A 25,288-nucleotide genomic window follows, 5' to 3' on the forward strand; every position below is an offset into this window, starting at 1 on the left:
ACATTTTCATCACCTCACAAAGAAACCCTGTACCTTTTAGCTATTACTGTCCTATCTCTTCCTCCTCCTTAGTCCTAACCAACCACTAATGCACTCTCTGTCTCTGGATGTTTGTCTATTCTGCACGTTTCATATAAATAGAATCACTTAACATGTGGTCTTTTGTGACTGGTTCCTTCGTGTAGCAGAATGTTCTCAAGGTTCATCCATGGTGTAGCATGTATCCTTATTTTATTCCTTTTTATGCCCAGATAATATGCCGTAGTATGGATGTACCCCATTTCGTTTATTCATTTGTTGAAGGACACTTGAGTTCCTTCCATCTTTTGCTGTACATAATGCTGCTATCACATTTGTGTACAAGTTTGTGTGTGGACGTATGCTTTCCTTTTTCTGGTATATACCTAGGAGTGGAACTGCTGGGTCACTTGATAAGTGGGTTTAAGCATTTGTGGAACTGTCAGACTGTTTTCCAAAGTGGCTGCACCATTTTGCATTCCTACCAGCATTGTATAAAGGTTCTGATTTCTTCACATCCTTGCCAACATTTATTATTATCTGAGTTTTTGATTCTAGCCAGCCTAGTGGGTGTTAAGTGTTATCTCAGTTGACTTTTGTGGGCTGAGTTTTGTTGCAGACAGTCTTTTTAAAATCTTTTTTTAAATTATTTTTTAAATATTTATTTATTTTTGAGAGAGAGAGAAAGTGAGCATGAGTAGGGGAGGGGCAGAGAGAGAGGAAGACACAGAATCTGAAGCAGGCTCCAGGCTCTGAGCTGTCAGCACAGAGCCTGACGCGGGACTCAAACCCTCTGACTGCGAGGTCACGATCTGAGCCGAAGTCAGATACTCAACTAACCGAACCACCCGGGGGCCCTTAAAATCTTTTATTCTCAGTGTATCCATAGATTACTTTTTTAGTAGCTAGTCATTATCATCTGCAAATACTAATAGTTTAACTCTTCTTTCTAATCCTTGTATGTTTTATTTTTAAAATATGGTTTCTTATTGTCTTAGCTCTATGAACTTTTAAATGCACGTTGAATAGAAGTGGAGGTGGTATCAGCCATCTTGATCTTGCTCTTGATCTATTAAGTATGATCTTTGCCATAGGATATTATTGTGGCGGCCGTCATTTATCAGGGTTGAGAAGTTATCTACTGCTCCCTGTTTGCTAAGAGTTTTATCATGAATGGATGTTGAAGTTTATCAAACTTTTCTGTCTATTTACATAACCCCGTATTTCTTTTTTTTTTTTTTTTTTAAATTTTTTTTTTTTAACGTTTATTTATTTTTGAGACAGAGAGAGACAAAGCATGAACGGGGGATTGTCAGAGAGAGGGAGACACGGAATCTGAAACGGGCTCCAGGCTCTGAGCTGTCAGCACAGAGCCCGATGTGGAGCTCGAACTCACGGACCATGAGATCATGACCTGAGCTGAAGTCGGCCGCTTAACCGACTGAGCCACCCAGGCGCCCCCATAACCCCGTATTTCTTGTCTTTTAATCCAATTTCCTAATAGTAAATAAGCCCTCACATTTTTTTTTTAATTTAATTTTTATTTTTTGACAGAGAGAGAGAGAGAGCAGGGGAGGGGCAGAGAGAGAGAGAGGAGGAGAGAGAATCCCAAGCAGGCTCCACACCGAGAGCACAGGGCCCAATGCGGGGCTTGAACTCACGAACCGTGAGATCATGACCTGAGCTAAAATTCAAGAGTTGGCCACTTAACCGATTGAGCCAGCCAGACGCCCCAGCCCTCACATTTCTGATATAAATCTAACTTCATCATGATTCATACATTGCTAGGTCCAGTTTGCTAATCTGTGCATGTTTTAAAATAAAAAAAAAAAAAATTGCATGTTTAAAATATTTAAAACAAAGTTTAAAAATTACATGTATTTAAATTAAAATTTTTTTTATAGTGGTCACATGCACATAACATTTACCATCGTAACCATTTGTAACTATACAGTTCAGTGGCATTAACTAAATTCACATTTTTATGGAGCCATCACTACCATTCATCTTTGTAACAGTTTTCATCTTGTAAAATTGAAACTCTATACCCATTAAACAGTAACTCGCCAAACCCTACCCCCAGCCTCTGGCAACCACTCTTCTAATTTCTGCCTCTATGCTTTTAACTCCTCTGAGTACCTCATGTAGGTGGAATCATGCAGTGCTTGCCTTTTTATGACTGGCTTATTTCCCTTAGCATAATGTCCCCAAGGTTGATCCATGTTGTAACATGTGTCAGAATTCCCTGTATTTTTTTTAAACTGATTTTTTTAAGTGTCTTTATTTTGAGAGAGAAGGGGAGAGGCAGAGAGAGAGGGAGAGGGAAAATCCCAAGCAGGCTCTGCACTGTCAGAGCAGAGCCCAACGTGGGGGCCTCAGTCTCATGAGCCATGAGATCATGACCTGAGCTGAAATGAAGAGTTGGGTGTTTAACCTACTGAGCCACCCAGTGGCCCCAGAATTCCCTTCATTTTTAAGACTACATAATATTCCATTATATGTGTATACCACATTTGTTTATGTGTTTATCTATTGATGGACGCTTGAGTTGCTGCTGTGTTTTAGCTATTGAGTATTGAGAATATCGCCGCTATGAACCTGGGTGTAAAAATATCTCTTTGAGACCCTGCCTTCAGTTCTTTTGGGGATATATGCAGACGTGGAATTGCTAGGTTATATGGTAATTCTGCTCTTAATTTTTTGAGGAACCACCATAAGGTTTTCCACAGTGGCTGAATGATTTTGCATTCCCACCAACAATGCACAAGATTTCCAATTTCTCCATATCTTTGCTAACATTTATTTTCTGTTTTCCTGATAGAAGCCATTTAATGGGTGTGAAATGGTATCTCATTGTAATTTAGATTTGCATTTTCCTAATGATTAGTGATGTTGAGTATCTTTCCATGTGTTTATTGGCCATTTGTATATCTTCTTTGCAGATATGTCTATTCAAGTCCTTTGCCTATTTTTTAATTAGGTTGTTTGGGGTTTTTTTGCTGTTGTTTTAGGAGTTCTTTATATATTCTGTATATTAATACATTGTCAGATATATGATTTTCAAGTATTTTCTCCCATATTTTGGGTTTCCTTTTTGTTCATAGTACTCTCTTATAATCCTTTTTATTTTGGTAGAATTAGTAGTGATGTTCCTACGTTCGTTTCTAATTTTAGTAATGTGAGTCAACTCTCTTTTTCTTAGTCCATCTAGCTAAAGTTTTCTCAATTTTGTTGATCATTTCAAAAATCCGACTTTTGATTTCATTGCTTTTCTCTGTTGTTTATTTTGTATTTTGTTAATCTCTGATCTAATCTTATTTTCTTCCTTCTGCTAGCTCTGGGTTTAGTTTGTTCTCCTTTTTCTAGTCCCTTAAATGGTAAAGATAGGTTGTTGCTTTGTGATCTCTTTTGTTTTTCAATGTAAGCATTTATAGCTATAAATTTCCCTCTTAATACTGCTTTCACTGCCTCCCCTAGATTCTAAAATGCTGTGTTTTTGTTTTCATTTGCTTCTAAGAATTTTCCAATTTTCTTGTGATTTCTTCTTTGATTCATTGGTGGTTTAAAGTGTATTACGTAATTCCCACATGTTGGTGAGTTTTCCAGTTTTACTTCTGTTGTTTGATAATTTCATCCTGTTACGGTCAGAGAAGATACTACATACGGTATCTGTTTTTTTTAAATCTATTGAGAGTTTGTGGCATAACATATGCTCTATCCTGAAAACATTCCATGTAAACTTGAGTAGAATGTGTATACGGGTGCTGGGCAGAGTGTTTTGTGTTTGTTGTTGTATCTAGTTGTTTTATTGTGTTTAAGTCCTCCATCTGCTTACTTCTGTCTGGTTCTATCCATTATTGAGAGTGGGGGATTGAAGTCTCCAACTGGTGTTTGTGGAACTATTTTTTTTTCTTCAACTCTCTGTTTTTGCTTCATATATTTTGCTGATGTGTTATTAGTATGTAAATGTTTAAAATTGTTATATCTTCGTGTTGCATTGAACCTTTCATTAACATATAAATGTTCTTTGTCTCTTGTAATCTTTTTTGATTTGAAGTCTCTTTTGTCTGATGTTAGTATAGCCATCACTGCTCTCCTTTGCTTATTATTTGCTTTGGATATCTATTTCTGACCTTTCGCTTTAAATTTCTATGCCTTTGGAGCTAAAGTGAGTCTCTTATAGACAATATATAGTTGGATCATGTGTTTATCCATTCTTCAAATTTCTGTCTTTTGATTGGAGAGTTTAATCAATTTACACTTAAAGTAATTACTGATAAAGAGGAACTTATTTCCATCATTTTGCTATTTGTTTTTTATAGTTTTTTTTTTACCTTTATTTCCTGCATTAATATTGTCTTTTGTGTATAGTTGATTTTTGTAGTGAAATGTTCCTTTTTCATTTCTTTTTGCACATATTATAGCTATTTTCTTTGTGTTCACCACAAGAATTACATTTAACATCACAAATTTTAGTGATCTAGTTTGAATTTATAATAGCTTAACTTCAACAACATAAAAAAACCCTCTTCTTTATAGCTCTACCCCACCCCTTTCAGTTCTTGGTATTACAAAATTACATCTTTATACATTGTACACCCTAAAGCATAAACTAGTTAAGTGTTATAAATGCATTGGTTTCCTAAATTATGTAGAAAACAAAAATGTACAGTTACCAACCAGAGTTACAGTGATACTAGCTTTTAGGCTAATTGTTTTTTTAAAAAACGTGTTAGTCTCTTAAAGCATGTCAAAAACAGAGTAGTATTACAAACTGTTGTTACGGTAATACTGGCTTTTATAATTGCCAATGTATTTACCTTTATCGAGATCTTTATTTCTTCCTGTGCTTGCAGGTTACTGTCTGGTGTCGTTTGATTTCACCCTGCAGGTGCTCCCTTGGGTGTTTCTTTTAGGACAGATCTAATGGAAACAAACTCCCTCGGTTTTTCTTTATCTGGGACTATCTTAATTTCTCCCTTACTTCTGAAAGACATTTTTTCAGATACAGGATTCTTGGTTCACATTAGTTTTCTTTTAGCACTTTGAATACATTGGCCCACTGTCTCCTGACCTCCAAAGTTTTTGATGAGAAATCTGCCTATGTCTTTATGGAGGATCCCTTGTATGTGACAAGTTGATTCTCTCTTGCTGCTTTCAAGGTTCTTTGTCTTTTGAAAGTTTGATTCTAATGTGTTGGTGTGGGGGTCTCTTTTACTTCACCTTACTTGGTGTTTGTTGAGCATCTTGGACATTTATGTTCATTGCTTTCATCAAATTTGGGAAGGTTTCACCCCGTAGTTCTTCAGACATTCTGTCTCTTTCTCTCTCTCTTCTTCTGAGACTCCCACAGTGTGCATGTTGATTTGCCGTGGTGTTCCACAGGTCCCTTGGGTGTGAGTTTGCATTTCTCTGATAATTATTGATGTTGAACACCTTTTCATATCACCTGTTGGCCATTTGTATGTATTTTGAAAACTGTTCAGTTCTACTGCCCATTTTTAGTATATGTGCTGCCGAAGCGAGCACTCTTCTGCCCATTTTTAAATCATGTGTTAATTTCTTTGCTGTCGAGTTGTATGAAATCTTACATATTTTGGATATTAACTCCTTGGTAGTTATATTATTTGCAAGTGTTTTCTCCCATTCTGTCGGTTGCCTTTTTATTGATTGATTCTTTTGGTGGGCAGGAGCATTTTAGTTTGGTGTAGTCTCATTTATTTATTTTTGTGTTTGTAGCTTGTGCTTCTCTTGTCCTGTTCATGAAATCACTGCCAAGGCCAATGCCAAAGGACTTTTCCTGTGTTTTCTTCTGGGAGTTTTACAGTTTTGGATCTCACACTTAAGTCTGATTTATTTCAAGTTCATTTATGTGAGGGGGTGTAAGACAGGGATGCGGTTTCATTCTTCTGCATGTGGTTTTCCAGTTTCCCCACCACCACTTATTGAAGAGACTACTACCCTTTTGCTGTTGAGTATTCTTGGTTCTTGTCAAGTATTAGTTGACCATATATACATAGGTTTATTTCTGGGCTCCCATTTTTATTCTCTTGGTCTTTGTGTTGATTTTTATGCTAGTACCATATTGTTTTGATTACTATAGCCTTGTAGTATAGTTTGCAATCAGGGAGTGTAATGCTTCTGCCTTTACTCTTTCTCAGGATTGCTTTGGCTATTCAGGGTCTTTTATGAAAGTGTTATTTTTTAATGAATTTTTCCATTTAATCTTTGTTTCTAAAGTTTTTAGCGTAGCATTATTCTTAAGATCTTGTATTTTCTGTTAAATCTCAGCAGCATCTGCAGATGTGTCCTTGTTTTCATCCAAAAAAATTGTGTCTGTTTTCTTCTAACAGCTTTTTACTAAGGTTTCTTGCTTTCATTTATTCAAAAAAACTTATCTTTTGGCTTTCTTAATCTTAGCTAGGTATTTGTTTTCTATTTTAGTAATTTCCGTTTTTTATTATTTTCTTTTTGGCTTTTTTTGGATTTATTGTTTTTCTTTCTAACTCTTTAAATGGTTAGTTTAATAATTTTTAGTTTTTCTAATGTGAAGCATGTAAGGGTATAAACTCTATGTACCTATTTACCTACATTCCACAAAATTTGTTATGTAGTTGTCTTGTTACCATTAAATTTGAAACATTTTGTAATTTCCTTCATGATTTTATTTTTTTTAATCCATTTGCTTTATGGTCCAAGAATATGATACTAATCCTTTGACGTTTGTTGAGGCCAACCTTATGACCTCATATGTGATCAGTTTACAGAGATATTCTGTGTATGCTTGAAAAGAATATGTTCGCCCCAATTGTAGCTGCGTGCATCGCATGTGTATTTTACATGTCCCTTAGATCAAGCTAATTTATTATGCTATACAAATTTTATGTATCATTACTGAATTTTTAATTGCTGGATCTATCAGTTACTGAACAAGATATATTAAAAATTTCTAACACAATAATGGGTTTCTTAATTCTGTGTTTGCTTTAATTTTGAACTAATTACTTGCTGCATATAAGTTCAGAATTTTTGAGTGCTTAGAGTTTGAAATTGTTGTATCTTCCAGGTGATTTGAACTATTTGTCATTATATAGTAGCTGTCTTCATTGCTAGTAACTCTTTTGTCTTAAATTCTGTTTTGTATGGTGTGGATAGATTGTGTTTGGTTAGTATTTTCCAGGTATTTCTCTTTTTCAGTCAGTTATGTTTGAGGCATGCTCTTTTATAGCAGTATATGGTGGGAAATCTTTTTTTCTTCATCTAGTTTGGCGATTTGGGTACTTTAACTGAAGGGTTAATCTGTTAATAGTTATTACTAATAATTAGATTTATTTCTATTGCCTCATGTGTTTTCTATTTGTCCTTCTTTTCTGCTTTACCCCCACTGTGCTATTGGATTGAGATGTTTTCCCTCCCTTTACTCATTTCATTTTCCTACTCTCTCTCCTGCTTGTTTTCAGATGGCATATAATTTGAAGAATCTATTCTGATGATCTTTGTCTTTTCATTGTTGTGTAACCTGGTAGCATTTAATGTCATAATTGGTATTATTATTGAGTTTAGAACTATAATTTTATTATCTATTCTTTATTTGTCCCTTTTTCCTTCCTCTTATACTTTTTTCTACTTTTTTGAAGATTATTTGAAAAATTTTAAGAAGTATATGTTACTCTGTTGACTTTCTAGCTGCGTTCCATCGTTATATTGCTTTTAGTGCTTTCTCCAGGGATGAAGTATATATCCTTAACATTTTAGTGTAGTGGGGGTTAATATTGTACTACTTTACACAAAATGTAGTTGCCTTGCTACCATGGAAGTCTAGTTACCCCTTCCCCTCCTTGATACTATTAAGTGTCATGTATGTTACATCTACGTACATTAAAAACTCACAAGAATATGTCGTATTTCTTGCCGAAATAGTCATATATATTTTAGAAATGAAAAGATCCAAGTATCGGGGCGCCTGGGTGGCTCAGTCGGTTAAGTGTGCGACTTTGGCTCAAGTCATGATCTCGCTGTTTGTGGGTTCGAGCCCCATGTCGGGCTCTGTGCTGACAGCTCAGAGCCTGGAGTCTGCTTCAGATTCAGTGTCTCCCTCTCTCTCTGCCCCTCCCCCACTCTCACTCTGCCTCCATCTCAAAAATAAATAAATATTTTAAAAAATTAAAAAAAAAAAAAAGATCCAAGTATCCACTCGTTAACATTTCCCTTCATCCTGAAAAACTTTTGTTGTTGACTGAGGATGCAGTTCTTCTAGAAATGAATTTCTTTTAATTTTAATTAACTTTAATTAATTCATAATTTTCTTTTATCTGAAATGTATTTATTTTGCCTTCATATTTGAAGGATATTTGGGGTGTGTATAGAATTCCCTGTTTGGTATTTGTGTTCTTTTTTGTTCTGCTTTCCAGGGGTTTTCTTCTATTTCCTGACCTCCGTATTTTCTGGTGAACATCAGCAGTCATTTAAATCATTGCCCCTCTGTATGTAACGTAATATGTGGTTTTTCTCTGGGAACTTTGATGATTTCTCCTTATGTTTGACTTACAACAGTTTATGATGTCCCTCGCATTGTTTTCTTCATGTTTATCCTGCTTGGAGTTCACTGAGCTTCTTGGATTTGTAAATTTGTGTCTTTTAACAAAGTAGGAAACATTCTGACCATTATTTCTTCAAGTGCTTTCTTTGTCCCTTTCAGTCTTTCCTCTCTCTGTGACGTCAGATAGATACATGTCGAGAGTTTTTGGTATTGTGCCTGAAGTCCTTGAGACTTAATTTTTTTTCCTCATACTTTTATGTATCTGTTCTTTAGATAATTTCGACTGTTCTGTCTTGAATTTTACTGATTTCCCCCTCTCTCGTCCGCATCGTGTTTTTAGGGCTTAAATTCATTCATCCAACGAATTATTCTTTTCAGAAATTGCCTTTTTAAGGTTTTAGAAATATTTTAAGACTTCCATCTTGTTCTTTTTTGTTTGTTTCTTTAAATAGTTTTTATTTCTCTGGTAAGATAATTGCTATCTTCTCCTTCATTGTGAGCATATTTTCTTTTACCTCATTAAGGATAGTTCTAAGTCCTCTTTTAAAATTCTTTTCTGCCAGTTCCAACATCAAAATAGTCTATGGCTTGGTGTGCATTGTGGTTTTTTCTTTTGAGAATGGGTCACAGTTTCCTTTTTTCCCCCCTCTTTTCTCTTTTAGTGTGTGGAGCAGTTTTGGATTATAACCTTGTATTGTTCCTTTCCACTGAATTTTGAGTCTCCTTCATAATCTGCCTGTTTTGTTTTTTTTTTTCCTCCCTTCTTCACTCTCCAGTGCCTGCTGGCAAAAGTTGTTTTTTATATTTTTTCAGAGTTTAAATCTATTTTTTTCAGGAAAAGCGGTCTGATATGAGCTTACTCCATCATAACAGCTGTATTTTTAATATGTATTTTGGAATGTGGAGAGCATTTATTCAAGAAAAAGGGGGATTTCTCTGGGCAGGCATGATGGATTTTATGATGAGATTTTGTTTTATAGTTTTCACCCCCCCCTTATTTTCAAGTTTTTATTTAAAGTCCATGTATACAGTGTAAATATGTAAATTCCATACAGAACATTCGGTGTAATGTTAGTTTTAGGAGAATTTAGTGATTCATCACTTAACATACAACACCCTGTGTTCATCACAAGTGCCCTCCCTAATCCCCATCACCATATAAGTTTTTGATTGTCTGAAATACAGTATTGTTTTACTATTGAATTTCCAAGTTTAAAAAAAAAATTGTTTTTAAGCGTTAATACAAAACCTTTATAAGAAGGTCATTTTATTTCTAAGCCAGGTAGTTCTGAACCTTGGGTGATACTGAGCCCAGGGAACATTTTGTAATGAATGTCTGGAGACATTTTTGATCATCACATCTGGGGTGGGAGTACTACTTGAATCTAGTGGGTAAAGACAGAGATACTGCTAAATAAACATCCTGCAATGCAGAGAGCAGCTCCCGCAACAGAAAATGATCTGGTCCAAAATGGCAGTATTGCTGAGGTTGAGATATCTTGTCCTAAGCAAATTACGTGACTTACGCTACGTTTATAATGTTAACTTGCTGGATGGCTAAGGTGAATACTTGTAAAATAAAATTTCTTTCATTATTAAGGTATTCTTACAGGGGTAGCTAGTTCTGTGCTAATGTTGTTTTTCCAGAATCACATGGATAAATGTAATTTAACTTGTCTTACCAAATCAGATATGTTTGTGGGTTTCCATAAAACAGACCCTTAACTGAGAGATGCTGTGGGGCGGGGTTTGAATGGGTGATGGGGATTAAGGAGGGTACTTGTGATAAACACTGGGCGTTCATTGCATGTAAGTGATGAATCACTCAATTATACTGTATGTTAACTAACTGGAATTGAAATAATATCTTGAAACTGTGAAAAAAAAAATCCAGAGGGTGCTTTTGAAAGCCCCAAGCCTTTTTGGTATAACCATCCTTTTTACCTACCTTCACTGAATTTTGAGTTTTGCATTTTACCAGTAAATGTAATTCATTATGTCAAGTAAGTTGGGAGACTAGGGAAATCGTTAGTTTAGTGTTAAAATTTAAGGAAAGAAAAGATATCTGAAATATAGAGTTGGCTTGTGTATAATTGATTTTGTTTTTCTTAGTCTGCAGTAGGATAAAGATTTTGAAATGCCTCCCCCCGCCACCCCCCCCAAACTCTAGCTAGAGCTGTATTTCCTTCTGTATATTTTTTCCATCTCTCAGTTAGGTTTGAAATGTAAATGATGTTGGGTTCTACAGTAGCACTTAAAAAGAAAATGAAAGGAAAAGCTACCATTTCTGTTTTTCCTGTGGTGGAATTATACATAACCTGACAAAGGCATTCTGTAATAGTATTTATCTTCAAAAACACTTACAATTCTATTTTATTCAAATAGTGATGTAGGATTAAAATAATAAAAGTTAGTTACATGAATCTCTTGGGAATCACTTGTCAGGCACACTTTGATCTTCTAGATCAGTGGCTGTCACTGTCATTATTCCCGGCTCGCAGAGCAGTGACAAGAAAGGAAAATAATGCTTTTTCTTTTTTCTTTTAAAGCTTGATTTCATACACCGTGAACAGAAGATAATTAAGAACGATCCCAGCTTTTATAGTGTAACCCACAAATAGTACTTTTCGCCAACAAAATAAAGCTCACAAATAGATTTAAAAAGTAAAGTTGTCTAAATGAAAATTAGTTTCTTTGAATGGGTCTCCGTCTCTATTTCATGTCATCATTAACACCCTTTCCTGGAGAGAGAAAACGAGTCCTGGTGTCTCCTTTAGTTCCTGAGGTTTTTTCTGGCCCAGTTGCCTTCATTTATAGGACAAAATTAATACTCCCGGCATTTAAAACTGTTTTGAAGCAGTTTAACAGCTGGTGAGGTTAGGAAAGAATTCATCTCCGTCAATTGCTTGTTACGGTGGTCTTCTGAAGAACACCTTTGACGAAAAGAGTCCTGGGTCTGCTTTTCAATTCCCTCCCCCCCTTCATTTCTGCTTTTCAAATGTTAAAAGCTCCAACATAACTAATTTGACACGTTCACGTTCTTAAAGCTGTTGTGTTGGAGCATATCATTGAGTGCCACCCCTAAATTACACACTTCTGCTTTTTCTGGTCCAGCTTGTGTCTTCTTTTTTTAGTGTTGGAGGTTGGGAATGTAATGCTAATTTTGCCTTGTAGATTATGCCTTGCATGCACATTGGCACAGAATTTATAAGGGTCTCTGAGATCTTTCCCTCCCAACAGTGACCTCCGACTACCTGCTCTCCTTTTGCATCTTTCTTTTTTTAAAGTTTTTATTTAAATTCCAATTAGTTAACATACAGTGTAATATTAGTTTCAGGCGTGCAATGTAGTGATTCAACACTTACAACCACACCCAGTGCTCATCACAACAAATGCTCTTTTTAATCCCCATCCCCTGTTTTCCCAATGCCCCCACCAACCTCCCCTCTGGTAACCATCAGTTTGTTCTCTGTAGTGAAGAGTCTGTTTCCTGGTTTGCCTCTTTCTTTTTTTTCTTTTTCCTTTTTGCTCTTTTTTTTTTTTTTTCCTTAAATTCACCACAATCAAGATAGCATCCCTATCACCTACAAAGGAGATGTCCTTTGTGATCACTTCCTCCCACTTCTGTCTGCCCTGTCCCCCCCAAAATCCAGGCAACCACCGATTGATCATCTTTGTGTCAGTATACATTTGCTCATTTTTGGGAATTTTATATATGTGGAGTAACTCAAGACGTGCTCTTTTTTTGTCTGCCTTATTTCAGTCAATATAATTCGTTTTTGACTCATTCATGTTTTTTTTTTTTAATTGCTGAGAACTCCATTCTGTGGTAGGCTGTAATTATATATATTTTATAAGTATATTAACATTTAGTGTAAATAATTTATGTATTACTTAATACGTATTAGTATATTACAACTATAAAACATAGTTTACATATATCATCGATTCTTGCTGATATTTAGTCTTTGACCCGGATTCCTGACACAGAGCTCCTAAATCCCTTGGAATTTCCTAGGTGATGGGAGCGTCTTCTGTTCTAACGAGGTGACGACTCCTGGTGGGCTGCTGGATGGGGACTGGTCCCTGGCAAGACCAAGCTTGAACTTCCAGCTCCAAGCACCATCCTCTGGAAAGGGGGGAGGGGCTGGAAATGGAGTCAGTAATTCATCATGCCTACTTGATGGTCTCCGTAGAAACCCCTAAAGTACAAGATTTGGAGAGCTTGCAGGTTGCTGAACACCTGGAGGTGCTGGGAGAGTTCTGTGCCTGGAGAGGGCAAGAAGGCTTTGTGCCTCTTCCTTATACCTTGCCCTGAGTATCTCTTCATCTGGTTGTTAATCTGTATACTTTATTATATCCTTTATAATAAAATGGTAAATCTGAGCGTTGCCCCTTAGTTCTGTGAGCCATTCTAGCAAATTACGGAACCCAAGGAGGGGGGTTCGGGAACGCTGACAACCTGGAACTTGTGACTGGTGTCAGAAATGAGGGCATTCTTGTGGGACTGAGCCCTTAACTTGTAGGATTTCCTTCTAACTCCAGACAGATAGTGTCAGAATTGAATTGAATTTTAAGACACCCAGGTGGTGCGGGAAAACTCCCCACATATCGGGTGACCAGAAGTGTCAAAAGTTGTGTGAGAGTAAAGGAAAATGCACTGTTTGTTTTCCCTGTAAACGTATGGATATACCATTTTATTTAGCCATTCACTTGTTGATGGCCTCTGGGTTGTGTCTAGTTTTTGGCTCTTAGGAATAATGCTGCGATGACAACTCGTGTGAGGTCTTTGTGTGGTCAGAGGCCTTGGTTTCTCTTGGGTAGATCCCTAGATGTGGCATGGCTGGTGATTGTTTACCTTGAAGCAAAAATGAACATGCTAGACCTGCCAAACGATCTTTCCAAAGTGGTTGTAGTATTTACATTCTGTGTAGCAGTGCGTGCAAATTCCACTTCTTCCCCTTCCTTGCCAACACTGCGTGTGGTCAGTCGTACAGACTTTAGCTCTTCTGTTGGTGGTAGCTAATTCTGGTTTAACTCACATTTCCCTGTGACACCTTTTCATGTGCTCATCTGTCATCTTGTGTATCCTCCTTGGTGGAGTATCTGTGCACATCTTTTGCTAGATTAAAAAAACTTTTTTATTATTGAATTTTGAGAATTCTTTACAAATTCTGATGATAAGCCCTGTAACAGATATATGATTTGAAAATATTTGAGATTATAAAGATTTGGATGCAGTTGTAAGAAAGAATACAGAGAGATCCTGTGTACCCTTTTCCCCAGTAGTAACATCTTGTAAAACTAGAGTACAGCGTCACGGCCAGGGTGTTGACAAGACGCAGGACATTCCCATTGCCACAAGGATCCTTCCTGTTGTCCTTTTTTCACCATGGTCCTTCCCTCCTTAACCTCTGGCAGCCACTAATGTGTTTTCCACTTATGTAATTCTGTTATTTCAAGAATGTTATACAGATGGAATTGTACAGTGTGTAAGCTTTTGAAATTGGCTTTTTTTCTCATTCTCTGGAGACTCGTCAGTGTGTGCGTATCCCTGGTTTATTCTTTCCTAATGCTGAGTAATAGTCCCTGTCATGGATGTACCACTGTTCTATCACTTACCCATCAAAGGACATCTGGTTTATTTCCAGTTGTGGGCTATTATAAATAATGCTCTCACAAACACTTGTGTACAGTGAACAAGTAAACGTAAGTCTTCATTTCTCTAGCATAAATGTCCAGGTTTGCAATTGCCAGTTGTATGGTATTTGTGTATTTAGTTTTTTAAACAACTGCCAAACAGTTTTCCAGAGCGGTTGTACCATTTTATCTTACCACCTGCAATATATGAGTGATCCACTTTTTCCACATCTTCACCGGCGTTTGGTGTTGTCACTATTTTTTTATTTTAGTAGTAATATCTCATTGTGTTTTTTTATTTTAAGTTTTACTTATTTTTGAGAGCGAGAGCACGTGTGCTAGTGGAGGACGGGCAGAGCAAGGGACAGAGAGAATCCTAAGCAGGCTCCGTGTTCTTAGCACAGAACCCGACGTGGGGCTGGAGCCCACAAACCCTGAGGTCATGACCTGAGCTAAAATCAAGAGTCTGCCGCTTAACCAGCTGAGCCACCCAGGCACCCCTCAGTGTGGTTTTAATTTGATTTTCCCTGATGGCTCACGATGTTGAACATCTTTCATGTACCTGTGGCCATCCATCTTCTTTACTGAAATGTCTCTTCATCTCTTTTGCCCATATTTTATTTGGATTCTTGCTTTTTTACGGTTGAGTTTGGGGATTCTTTATATATTCTAGATACTAGTCCTTTGTTGGATGTGTGGTTTGTGAATATTTTATCTCAGTGTGTGGCTTGTCTTTTCCTCCTTTTAACAGGGTCTTTCACAAAACAAAGGATTTTGATTTTTATTAAGTCAAAGATACAATTTTTTTTTAATGGAACATGATTTTGGTATTAGGTCTAGCAATTTTTTTTGCCTAGCTTTAGATAGTGAAGATTTCCTCCTAAGTTTTTTAAAAATAAAAATATAATTCACACGGCAGAATATTCACTCCTTTTAAAATGTACAATTCAGTAACATTAAGAACGTTCACAGTGTTGTGCAACCATCACTGCTGTCTAGTTCCAGAACTTTTTTATCACCCCAAACGGAAACTCTACATTCATTAAGCAGTCACTCACTCCCCTCAGTCCCTAGCAAACACAGATCTGCTCTCTGTTTCTGTGATTGCCCTGTGGACATATGGACCATTCACTATATGGACATTTCATATAAGTGAACTAAAAAACATGGCCTTTTTTGTCTGGCTTCTTTCACTTAAGCATAATCTTTTTAAGGTTCACCCATGTTGTAGAATAAATCAGTACTTCAGTCCTTCTCATGGGAAACAATATTCTATTATATAGATATAGTACACAGTTGACCCTTGATCAATGTTATGGGTTTGCACTGTGTGCATCAGTGGATTTTTTTATAGTACAGTAGTGTAAATGTATTTTCTCTTCCTTATGATTTTCTTTTTAAATTTTTTTTTAACGTTTATTTATTTTTGAGACATAGAGAGACAGAGCATGAACAGGGAGAGGCAGAGAGAGAGGGAGACACAGAATCTGAAACAGGCTCCAGGCTCTGAGCTGTCAGCACAGAGCCCAACACGGGGCTCGAACTCACGGACCGTGAGATCATGACCTGAGCCGAAGTCGGACGCTTAACCGACCAAGCCACCCAGGCGCCCCCTTATGATTTTCTTAATAACTGTTTCCTTTCTCTAGCTTGCTTTATTGTAAGAATACAGTATGTAATACATATAATATACAAAATATGCGTTATGTTGTTAACATTGACTACCTTATACGTAAGGCTTCTGGTCAACAGTAGGCTATTGATAGTTAAGTTTTTGGGGAGTCAAAAGTTATCTGCAGATTTTCAGCTGCATGGGAGTCAGTGCCTCAAACCCTCCTGGTGTTCAAAGGTCAACTGTATTTTCTTTACCAATTCATCATCAGTTGGTGGCCGTTTGTATTTCCAGTTTTTGACATTTATGAAAAGGATGCTATGAACATTTGTGTATAAGTTTTTGTGTGGACCTACTTTCAATTATCTTGGGCATGTGCCTAGAAATGGAATTTCTGGGTCAAATGGTAACTGTATATTTAATCATTTCTAGAACTCCAGGTTGTTTTCTAAAGTGGCTACATATTTTACATACCTACCTACAGTGTATGAGAATTCTGATTTCTTCACATCCTTGTTCTTTCTTTTTAAAGTTTTACAGTTTTTCATTTACATTTGAGTCCTTGATTCGTTTTGAGTTAATTTTTTATGAGGTATAAGACTTAGAGCTGGTTTTGGTTTTTTTTTTTCCGTTTTAATGTCAAATTGTCCCACCACCATTTGTTGAAAAGACCTCTTTCTTCCATTGAATTGCTTTTGTACCTTTGTCAAAGATCAGTTGGGTATATTTGTATGGGACTATTTTTTGATCATTTTTTTCTTTTGAGAACTTCTTTTAGATCTGCTGGTGACAAATGATCTTTGTTTCTCCTCATCTGGAATGTCTTGCCTTTCCCATCACTCCTGGAGGATATTTTCACTGGTTATAAGATTCTGGGTCAAGAATTCTTTTCTCTCAGCACCTGGAAAATATTGTGCTACTTCTTTTGGGCCTCCCTGGTTTCTGATGAGAAATCTGCTCTCATTTGAATTGCTTTTTTTTTCCCCCCATAGGTTTTGTTTTTCTCTGGCTGCTTTCAGGAATTTCTCTTTGACTTTAGCTTTCTAAACTTTAATTATGATGTGTCTTGGCATAGAATTTCTTTGGGTTCATCTGTTTGGTGTTTGCTCAGCTTCTTGAATTGGTAAATTTGTGGTCTCTTGCTACATTTCGTCAGTTTCAGCCTTTCCTTCTTTGAGTACGTTTTCAGCCCTAGCCCCGTCTTTCTCCTCTCCTTTAAGATTCTGATGAAATAAATGTTAGATCTTTTGTGAAGTCCCACAGGTCCCTGAGTCTCTGTTCTTTTTCTTTTGTTCTTTTGTGTGTGTTTTTTTTTTTTTTTGATTCAATTTTCCCTGTGTTGTTCATACTGGATAATTTGTATTATTCTGTCTTTAAGTTCACCCATGACTTCCTGTGTTTCCTCCATTTTGCTATTGAGCCCATCCACTGAGCTTTTTATTTTCGTTGTTATTTCATTTTCACTCCTTTATATCTTCCGTTTCTTTGCTGAGACTTTCTGTTTCTTTGATGAGGTTTCTGTCCTGTCGTTTTGTTCCAAGTATGTTTATAATTGCTTATTGAAGCGTTTTTATCAGGGTTGTTTAAAATCTTTGTCAGATAATTCTAACCTCTCTGTCATCTCGGTGTGGGCATTTATTGACTGTCTTTAAACATTCTTAGGAACTTCCTGGTTCTTGGTATAATGAGTGATTTTTGTTTGAAACCTGGACAGTTGGGTATTAGGTTTTGAGACTCTAGATGTTACTAGATCTAGAGCCAGCTTTTAGCCAGCTTTCTTCGACCCTGCTATGGCCGGGGAAGAGGAGGGGAGATGCCACCTAATTATTGCCACGTGGAGATAGAAGTCTTCTTCCCTTGGCCTCCTCATTCCTGCTGGGGAGCAGTGGATGTTGTGGCTCTTCGCATGGTCTCCAGTGACATTGTGATGAATGTGCCCTTATTGCTGGTGGGTTACGGTGAAAGTCCTGACTCTCCACTAGACCTCTTCTGATACCAACCACCCCAGCAGGTAAGGCAGAGATGGAAGTCTGGGCTCTCCATGTGGTCTCCACTGACACCATGGAGGTGGGAGAACTTGTCATCAGGTGGTGGCTCCCGACTTGGCTTTCTCTGATATCACACAACTGGGGCGTTGGAGCACTTTGTAACAGCCTCACATGAGTGGAAGTCTGGGCTCCCCACTTGGTCTTTTTGGAGTGGGTAGGGCCAATGTTTTTTTCCTGTGGTGTTTGGCTGGTGTTGAGTGATTACTGTCTAACATTTTTCGGTCTTACTAGGTTTCCTCTTTTCTCATCCTTTGACGAGAGAGCGCTGACTTGTTGGGGCTTTCTTTGGTCTGTGCCCATTAATGGCTCCAGATTGCTGGCTTCTTCAGCGCTAAGTCTGGGATACATAAGGCAAGAAGAAAACCCAGGGAATTCGCTGCCGTGTTGTTCTTTACGTCCAGAACTCCTTAGCTGGTCTGCCTTCTCCTGTCCACCTTGTTAGAATCTTCTCATTTTGTATGTTATGTCCTGAGTTTTTAGTTGTACTTATCATGAGGCATAGGAAAGGTATGTCTACTCATTTTCCCAGGAGTGGAAGTTGCCTCTGTTATTGTAAGTTAACAGCAGATCTGGGGCATCATTTCCTATTAGTACGTGTATTGCATACTTAATCTTTTGTTTAAATTATGTATTGTATTTCATTTTATGAACGTGCCATGATTTTTTTACCAGTCCCCTGCTGATGGACGTTTCGGTTCTTTTTAATCTTTTGCTTTTACAAGCAGTGCTTTAGTGAATAACTCCATGTATATGCATCAGTTTGCATGTGTTCCAGTGTAGCTAAAAGATAACTTCCTGTCTTATCATCTGGATCTTCTTAGACAAGATAGAAGAGTCAGTGTCTCCTAAAGTAAATCAGGAGAATTTCATTTTAGACAGATATCCTTGTGAAAAAGTCACTCCTTGTACGATGTGTGCTTAGAGCTACTTTCCCATAGTTGACACACTGATTCTAGTTCTGAGCTGGTGATGGACACAGGACAGAGGCAGCTCCTTTTCCTTACAGCAGCCCTCAGATATTCAAAGCTGAGTGTCTCTGGGACCTTCATCTTCTGTGCTCCAGCCTAAAAACTTTGTGTCATTTTAGCCGTTTGGCTGTGGTATGATACTCTGAGTGAGACCTGGTTTGTTGAAGATGGTTTTTTTTTTTTTTTCTTAACACTTGAGCATCTAAAGGGAAATGGAATACTGTAATCCATTATGCGGGCTAATGGTTGCTATCGACAAACTGACAAAAAAAAAAAAAAAATTGGGGGAAAGCCCTGTTACCGTCTGAGTTGTATTCCCAGTGACCCCTGTAATGCCTTCCTTGCATTACAAATGGATGAGTGCATTTATAAATCAGTGAATTAACGAATACTGAGCTGACTCTTGAATGAAACCCCCAATTTTCTTTCATGCACCCTTCTACTTCTAATTCTATGCTTGTGTGGTTGATTTGGAGGACAGCAGCAGGACCTTGCTTTTGTGCCTGTTACGCTTGATGTCGTCAGTGCCCTTCAGTCTTCTAACATTTTCAGATTGTTCTGGATACTAAGTGTGTCTTTGCATGTATTGTTTCTCCCTCAACACCACACCATCTGTACTCATCTGAGTATTTAAATGGGATATATGGTGCTCACATTCATGTAAAATATTCATAAGATGTTTTTTTGAAAAGGTAGCTTCCTGGAGGTAGAGTTCCTGGGTCAAAGGGTAGGTGTATTTTATATTCTGATAGATAATGCTCTATGGGCTTCCACAAAGATTGTCTGCGTGAATCACCTTAAGTGTCGTCTATGTAGACAGCACTCCTGCTCGTACGAGACGGAGCCCAAAAGAAGGTTAATTTGAAGCACTAGACCTGTGTATGCAACTCTGATGTCCTCTGATGGGCCCTTCCGGTTTTGTGTTCAAAGAATTTTCATGTAAAATGATCTAAAATAGGAGGAAAACACTTATTTGGATCAGTAATCCTGCCTCACAGAGGTCTTTGTGTAGTTGCTATGTATATAGTATTTTCGGTATCTGGTTTTATAATACCTCATTTTACCCAAGTAAACTTATATTTTCTCCAGTAGCTTTCTCCGTGGATATTAAACTCTCATTTGGGTCTGAATTATGCTCTTGTGGCTGATGATGTTAAGCAGCACATCAGTTAAGGGATTTCTCTCAATTTAATGGGTCATTCAAATTCACAGGCATCTCTCCTGCTTTGATTGTTACTGTTAACTAGTTTATTGTTATGATTTTCAACCCAACATTCTCAAAGGGATTTTTTTTGTATTTCTGATTAAATTAACAAGACTGATGGATGAACTGCTACTTTTATAATTTTTTACTGAATCATAATTGACAGAGAATACTACTACATTAGTTTCAGTTAGACAAGATAGTGATTCAGTATTTTTATACAGGACAAAAAAATGAATGCCATGATAGGTCTAGTCACCATCTGTCACCATACAAAGTTATTGCAATATTATTGACTGTATTCCCTATGCTGTACCTTACATCGCTGTGATTTTTTTTTTTTTTTTACTACAAAGAAGTTTGTACCCCTTGATCTAACCCTTCACCCATTTGCCTGCCCACCTCCCCCTGCCCCTCCCAGCAACTGCCAGTTGTATCTAGGATTCTGTTTCTGTTTGGCTTTATTTGTTTTGTTTTTTTTAGATTCTACACATAAGTGAAATCATACAGCATTTGTCTTTGTCTGACTGATTTAACTTAGCGTAATACCCTCCAGGTCCATCGATGTTGTGTGTGTGGCAAGATCTCGTTCTTTTTTATGGCCAAGTAATATTCACGTGTGCGTATCACATCTTCTTTATCCATTCGTCTGTTGGTGGACACTTAGGTTGCTTCCATATCTTGGCTACTGTAGGGGTACACATGTACTTTTATCATTTTGGATGTCGTCCTGCTGTGTGCAGGTAATGGATACTCTTCATCTGGTTTCTTTTACTCAACACAATGTCCATGTTGTGTATATCAGTAGTTTATTCTTTTTTTTTTTTTTTTTAATTTTTTATTGCTGTGCAGTGTTGTATAGTACGAACAGGTCACAACTTGTTGAGCTACTTTGCTGTGGAATGGATTGTCTCAGCTTTTGGTTATTCTGAATAAGGATGCTAGGCACATTTTTGTGCATGCCATTTGGTGAACATAGCATGCTGTCTCTTTTAATAGCAAGCAGAATTGTTTTAATCTCACAAAACTGTCTGCCGAATTTATTCCTTATCTTGCTTACTTTCCCATACTTACCTTTCCCTGAGGTGGCAAGCTCTGAAAATCCATTCGAGGCAGAAGGCTTTGGTTTGGGATCATGAGCATAGTGGTGGCAAGGAAACCATATTTGGTATGTCACTGCTGGAGGGCAGGTTAGATGTGGCATGCGACCCCTCATCTGCATACAATTCGGTAGGAATATCTGTTCCTCAAAATCGGTATCTGACCTTCTCTCGGACAAAGTCTAAGTCTGTCTCCTAAGGTAAATCAGGAGATTTCATTTTGGGCAGATGTCACTGTGACACGGCGGAAGATAACTACTGTCTCCAACTCCAGTGCTTGTCGTATTCCCGGTCTTTGAAGCCCTCCCCTAATCACCAGCAGGAGGGTCCCAGTCCCCAGTGGCTCGTCCATGTGGCCTGTTACCGCCAGGCTGCCTCACTTAAGACCATTTGCTGCCTTTGTTAGAATTACCACTAACCGTATCATGCATGTAGGGTACAGTATGCACGTGCATATCTTTTGAACACAGACTTATGTGTAGTAACTACAGTTAATAGTGGGAATTCGTTTTCTTTAGTCAATTTATATGCTGTAATTTGGGAACTGTTGCTAGTGACTAAGAAATTTTACCTTCCATGGTAGCTTTCATCTGTGATATTTGGAGATATTTGAATGGCTAATCATCAAAGTATCAGTAAATAGCTTTTACTATATCACCTGGTTGAAACCATGGTTATTTAGTATAATTTTTGAATTAAAATAATTTTTCATTTGATCATATTCTGAGACCCTCAAGATATAGATTAACACTGCAATCTCCCCCCCTCCACCGTGATTTATATATATTACCAAACATGATTTATATGTAATTCATTCAGTATTATTTCCTTTTTTTCTAACAAAATGGCCTTTTCCTTGTGTTTAAAATGTAAAAAATTATCCTATTTTTTTCTTTCTGTTCTCAAAATCCACTCTGGGTGCTATCGCTTTTGCTGATACACAGCTTTATCAGGTATGACTCCTAAGTGTCATGTTGGACTCTACAGATATGTTGTTGAAATTTCCAGGGGAAAAACGGCAGATTGACTTTTCTACGTTCGTTTGATCAGTATTTGTGAATATCTCATGAAAATTACCGGCCTTTTAAGGTTTAGAGTCGGCTACGTATCAGAAACAACTTTGCCAAATTTATCACACCTAATATTCCAAAAAGGAGTTTCAAGTGTTTTCTTCAAAAATATTGTTGATATTTTTCTCTGGCTTTCTTCATCATTAATCTGTGTAGGCTTTTTTGAGTTTTTCTTGTTTATATGTTGTATATGTTTGTATACTTGTCAGTGTTATTCTTAACATATATGATTTTTACAACTGATACATATTTCTAACCAGATTTTTTCCAAACTGTGTTCCATGAAATACATTAATCTGAGATGCTAAGTAGACTGGGACAAAAAATATTATAAGATACGTTTATTCTATCCCTCTTTGAAAGATTCACAGTACACATCAGCATATTAAAGGTTCTGGTGTTATGCGGTAAAGAAATGTGCTTACCTTTGTTTATCTCAGCATCTTCTAGAAATACTTGAGTGTGGAGCACTTCCTAACACACTGCGTGTTCTGGGGACCTCCTGCAAAGAACTTAGTGGAGCTGTCTGTCCCCGTAGTGTTTTAATACATCAAACAATAGTGACTAAATTGATTAGATTTCCAAGACATTAAAGCACTTAGCTGAACTGTATTTGGGTCATATTTTGTAGAAATTACGTTTTGAAGTACAGCATTGATTTTTTTCCCCCCGTATCCTCTTTCAGTACTTTTGTCGACCTTTAAAAATTTGTAAAACTGCTGTTGGAAATGCTGCCTTTTTGTAGGAAAGAGGTATTTTTTGGCTGCTGTTGTCATTGCTTGCTTAATTGTTTCTCTTCTGTAAGAATTTGCTTGTATCCTTAAAAAAACACGTTTACCATTTCAGATAGCGTGACACAGGAAAGGAGGCCTCCCAAACTTGCCTTTATGTCAAGAGGTGTTGCGGACAAAGGTTCATCCAGTCATAATAAACCAAAGGCTACAGGTATGGATCAGTAGGCTACGGTTCTTAGATATTTACACGCTATCTGATCTGCCATAGCATTGAAAAAAGGTTAAAAGGTTTTACTCCTCGGTGTACATGTAGGCTCTCTTCTTCCCAACGTGTTTAGTATTTTACCAAAAATTGTTTATAGACGCTCTTGCTAAAGCCAAGAGTTCCCAGCCTTTTTTTAGGCGATGAAAAGTTTTCCGGGAGGACCTTGTTGTCTTTTGTTGGTTTCTGTCAGCTGGTTTTTGGAAGCCCCTACTTGTAACATTTGAACCTCGAGTTTAGAGTCGCAACTGTACAGAAGAACCGTATCTGGATAATGTTAGATGGGATAAAGCATATCGGGAGTAATTATGTGGATTTTGCTAACAAAATGTGGCACAAGTTAAATTCCAAACTGCTAAGCAAGAATTTTTGTCTCTCTTCCAGAAACTCCCTCACAATGCATGTGGAGTTCTTTGCGTTTTTCTTTGGCTTCCACATATTTTATAGTTTTAAAGGATGGTAGTTCTACAAGCGAAACAGCTCATTTAAAAAGCTGTGAGAATGTTTGTTAACTCAGATGTGGGTTAGGAGAATATTGTTCCCTCAGTTATCTGGTGAACAAAACTTGTCTTGGCCCGTTTTAAAGGAAATTGTATTTTAGGAAGTATTTTATGTGACCCTGGACCTGGGGCGACTTAGGATTAAATAGGACACACACGTAATAGTTATCTTCTAAGTCAACCTGTAGATCTAGATAGGATCGCTCACACGTGTTATTCTCACTTAAGTATAAATAGCCTACAGATTTTCTGAAGACATGTGGTTACTTGTGTTGTAGCAGATCTTAGTTATAAGCATAAAGTATAGAGCTATCTGCTTTAAATTGAAAAGTTAAAATCAGATTTTTTATGGTTTCTGGAGACCCCCCTGGTCGCACTTACAGCATTTCTTCTTAGTACTGAGGCAGGGTAATGCCTTGAAAGGTCTGTAATGTGGCCACACTCACTCTTTCTTACGTTAATAAATCTAATCTAGAAAAAAATAATTCTGCTTCCTGTTTTCAGAGACGTGAAGCAGTGAAGCAAGGAATTTGATGACCGAGAATTCCCAACTGTTTAAACTTTATATTTTTTCAACTTAATTTGTGCATTGATTTAGGTCTACAACATTTAAAGATCGCTTTCTTCCGAAAGGAACTGTTTTAAATTAACAGGTTAAATTTGGGAACTAACAGGTTCATCAGGGGAAATTGGGGAATGGTGCTGTTGACATTTGGAAATAAACCATAGTACATGAAGTAATTTTTAAAAGCAGTTGGTCTTAAAAAAAAAAATAGCAGGCTTTTCTTTTAAACTTATTCCTGTTCCCCTCCTATATTGATTCTTGGGTGGAAGAGTTTTTTGACACTGCCAAAATGGTTCCCAAATTTTTAAAAGTTGAAGACGCTAATAAAACACATTGCGTTTGTATACATCTATTGCTTTCTTAAGCAATTGTTAACATCATATGTGTGTTAATTTCTCTCAGGGAAAAACTTTCACACCATATTGACTTTATTTTTAAAAGAAACTTTTCTTGATCCATAGGACCTACCTCAGACCCTGGAAATAGAAACAGATCTGAATTATTTTATACCTTAAATGGATCTTCTGTTGACTCACAACCACAATCCAAATCAAAAAACACATGGTACATTGATGAAGGTAATCTGTAGTTTTAGTGTTCTTTATTATATTGATCCTGTCCGTTTAGCTCGTCAGAAAAAAATGGCTTTTTCACCAGTGTATATAGTTTTGGAAACAGAATGAGTAGAACATTCTTTATTAATATGGCTGAACTAAAATATTGTACACAATTTGAACTGCACTGCTGTTAAGACTAATACATCATTCAGAAAATGTATTAGTAGCTCGTTCTCTTCCCTTACCTGATCTTTAGGGTGGATTTCTAGAATCAGTGGAATCCTTTAAAAACTTTTCTGCCTCGTCTTTCTGTGTCTCTTTTAAAAACACTCCCTTTTTGCCTTCCCTTGGTTCAGGGACATCATTTTTTTTCGGGTTTATTATTTACTTAGTTCTTCCCGTCAACAAATATTTATTGAGTGCCTGCTATGTGCCAGACACTCTTCTAGGCACAGAGGCTATAACGGTGAG

General features: G+C 37.1%; 1 protein-coding gene across 8 annotated transcripts in view; it reads left to right on the plus strand.

Moving 5' to 3' along the window:
* The window catches only part of CYLD (CYLD lysine 63 deubiquitinase), a 65,001-nt gene that overhangs the window by 14,142 nt on the left and 25,571 nt on the right, over positions 1 to 25,288 (plus strand). For all 8 annotated transcript variants that reach the window (XM_049621225.1, XM_049621229.1, XM_049621230.1 and 5 more), the window contains 2 exons: positions 23,046 to 23,144; positions 24,722 to 24,838. In XM_049621225.1, the coding sequence (XP_049477182.1) occupies positions 23,046 to 23,144; positions 24,722 to 24,838 (216 nt within the window). The remainder of the gene's footprint in view (positions 1 to 23,045; positions 23,145 to 24,721; positions 24,839 to 25,288) is intronic.

Source organism: Panthera uncia (genome assembly GCF_023721935.1).
Source record: "Panthera uncia isolate 11264 chromosome E2 unlocalized genomic scaffold, Puncia_PCG_1.0 HiC_scaffold_19, whole genome shotgun sequence".
Lineage (NCBI taxonomy): Eukaryota > Metazoa > Chordata > Mammalia > Carnivora > Felidae > Panthera > Panthera uncia.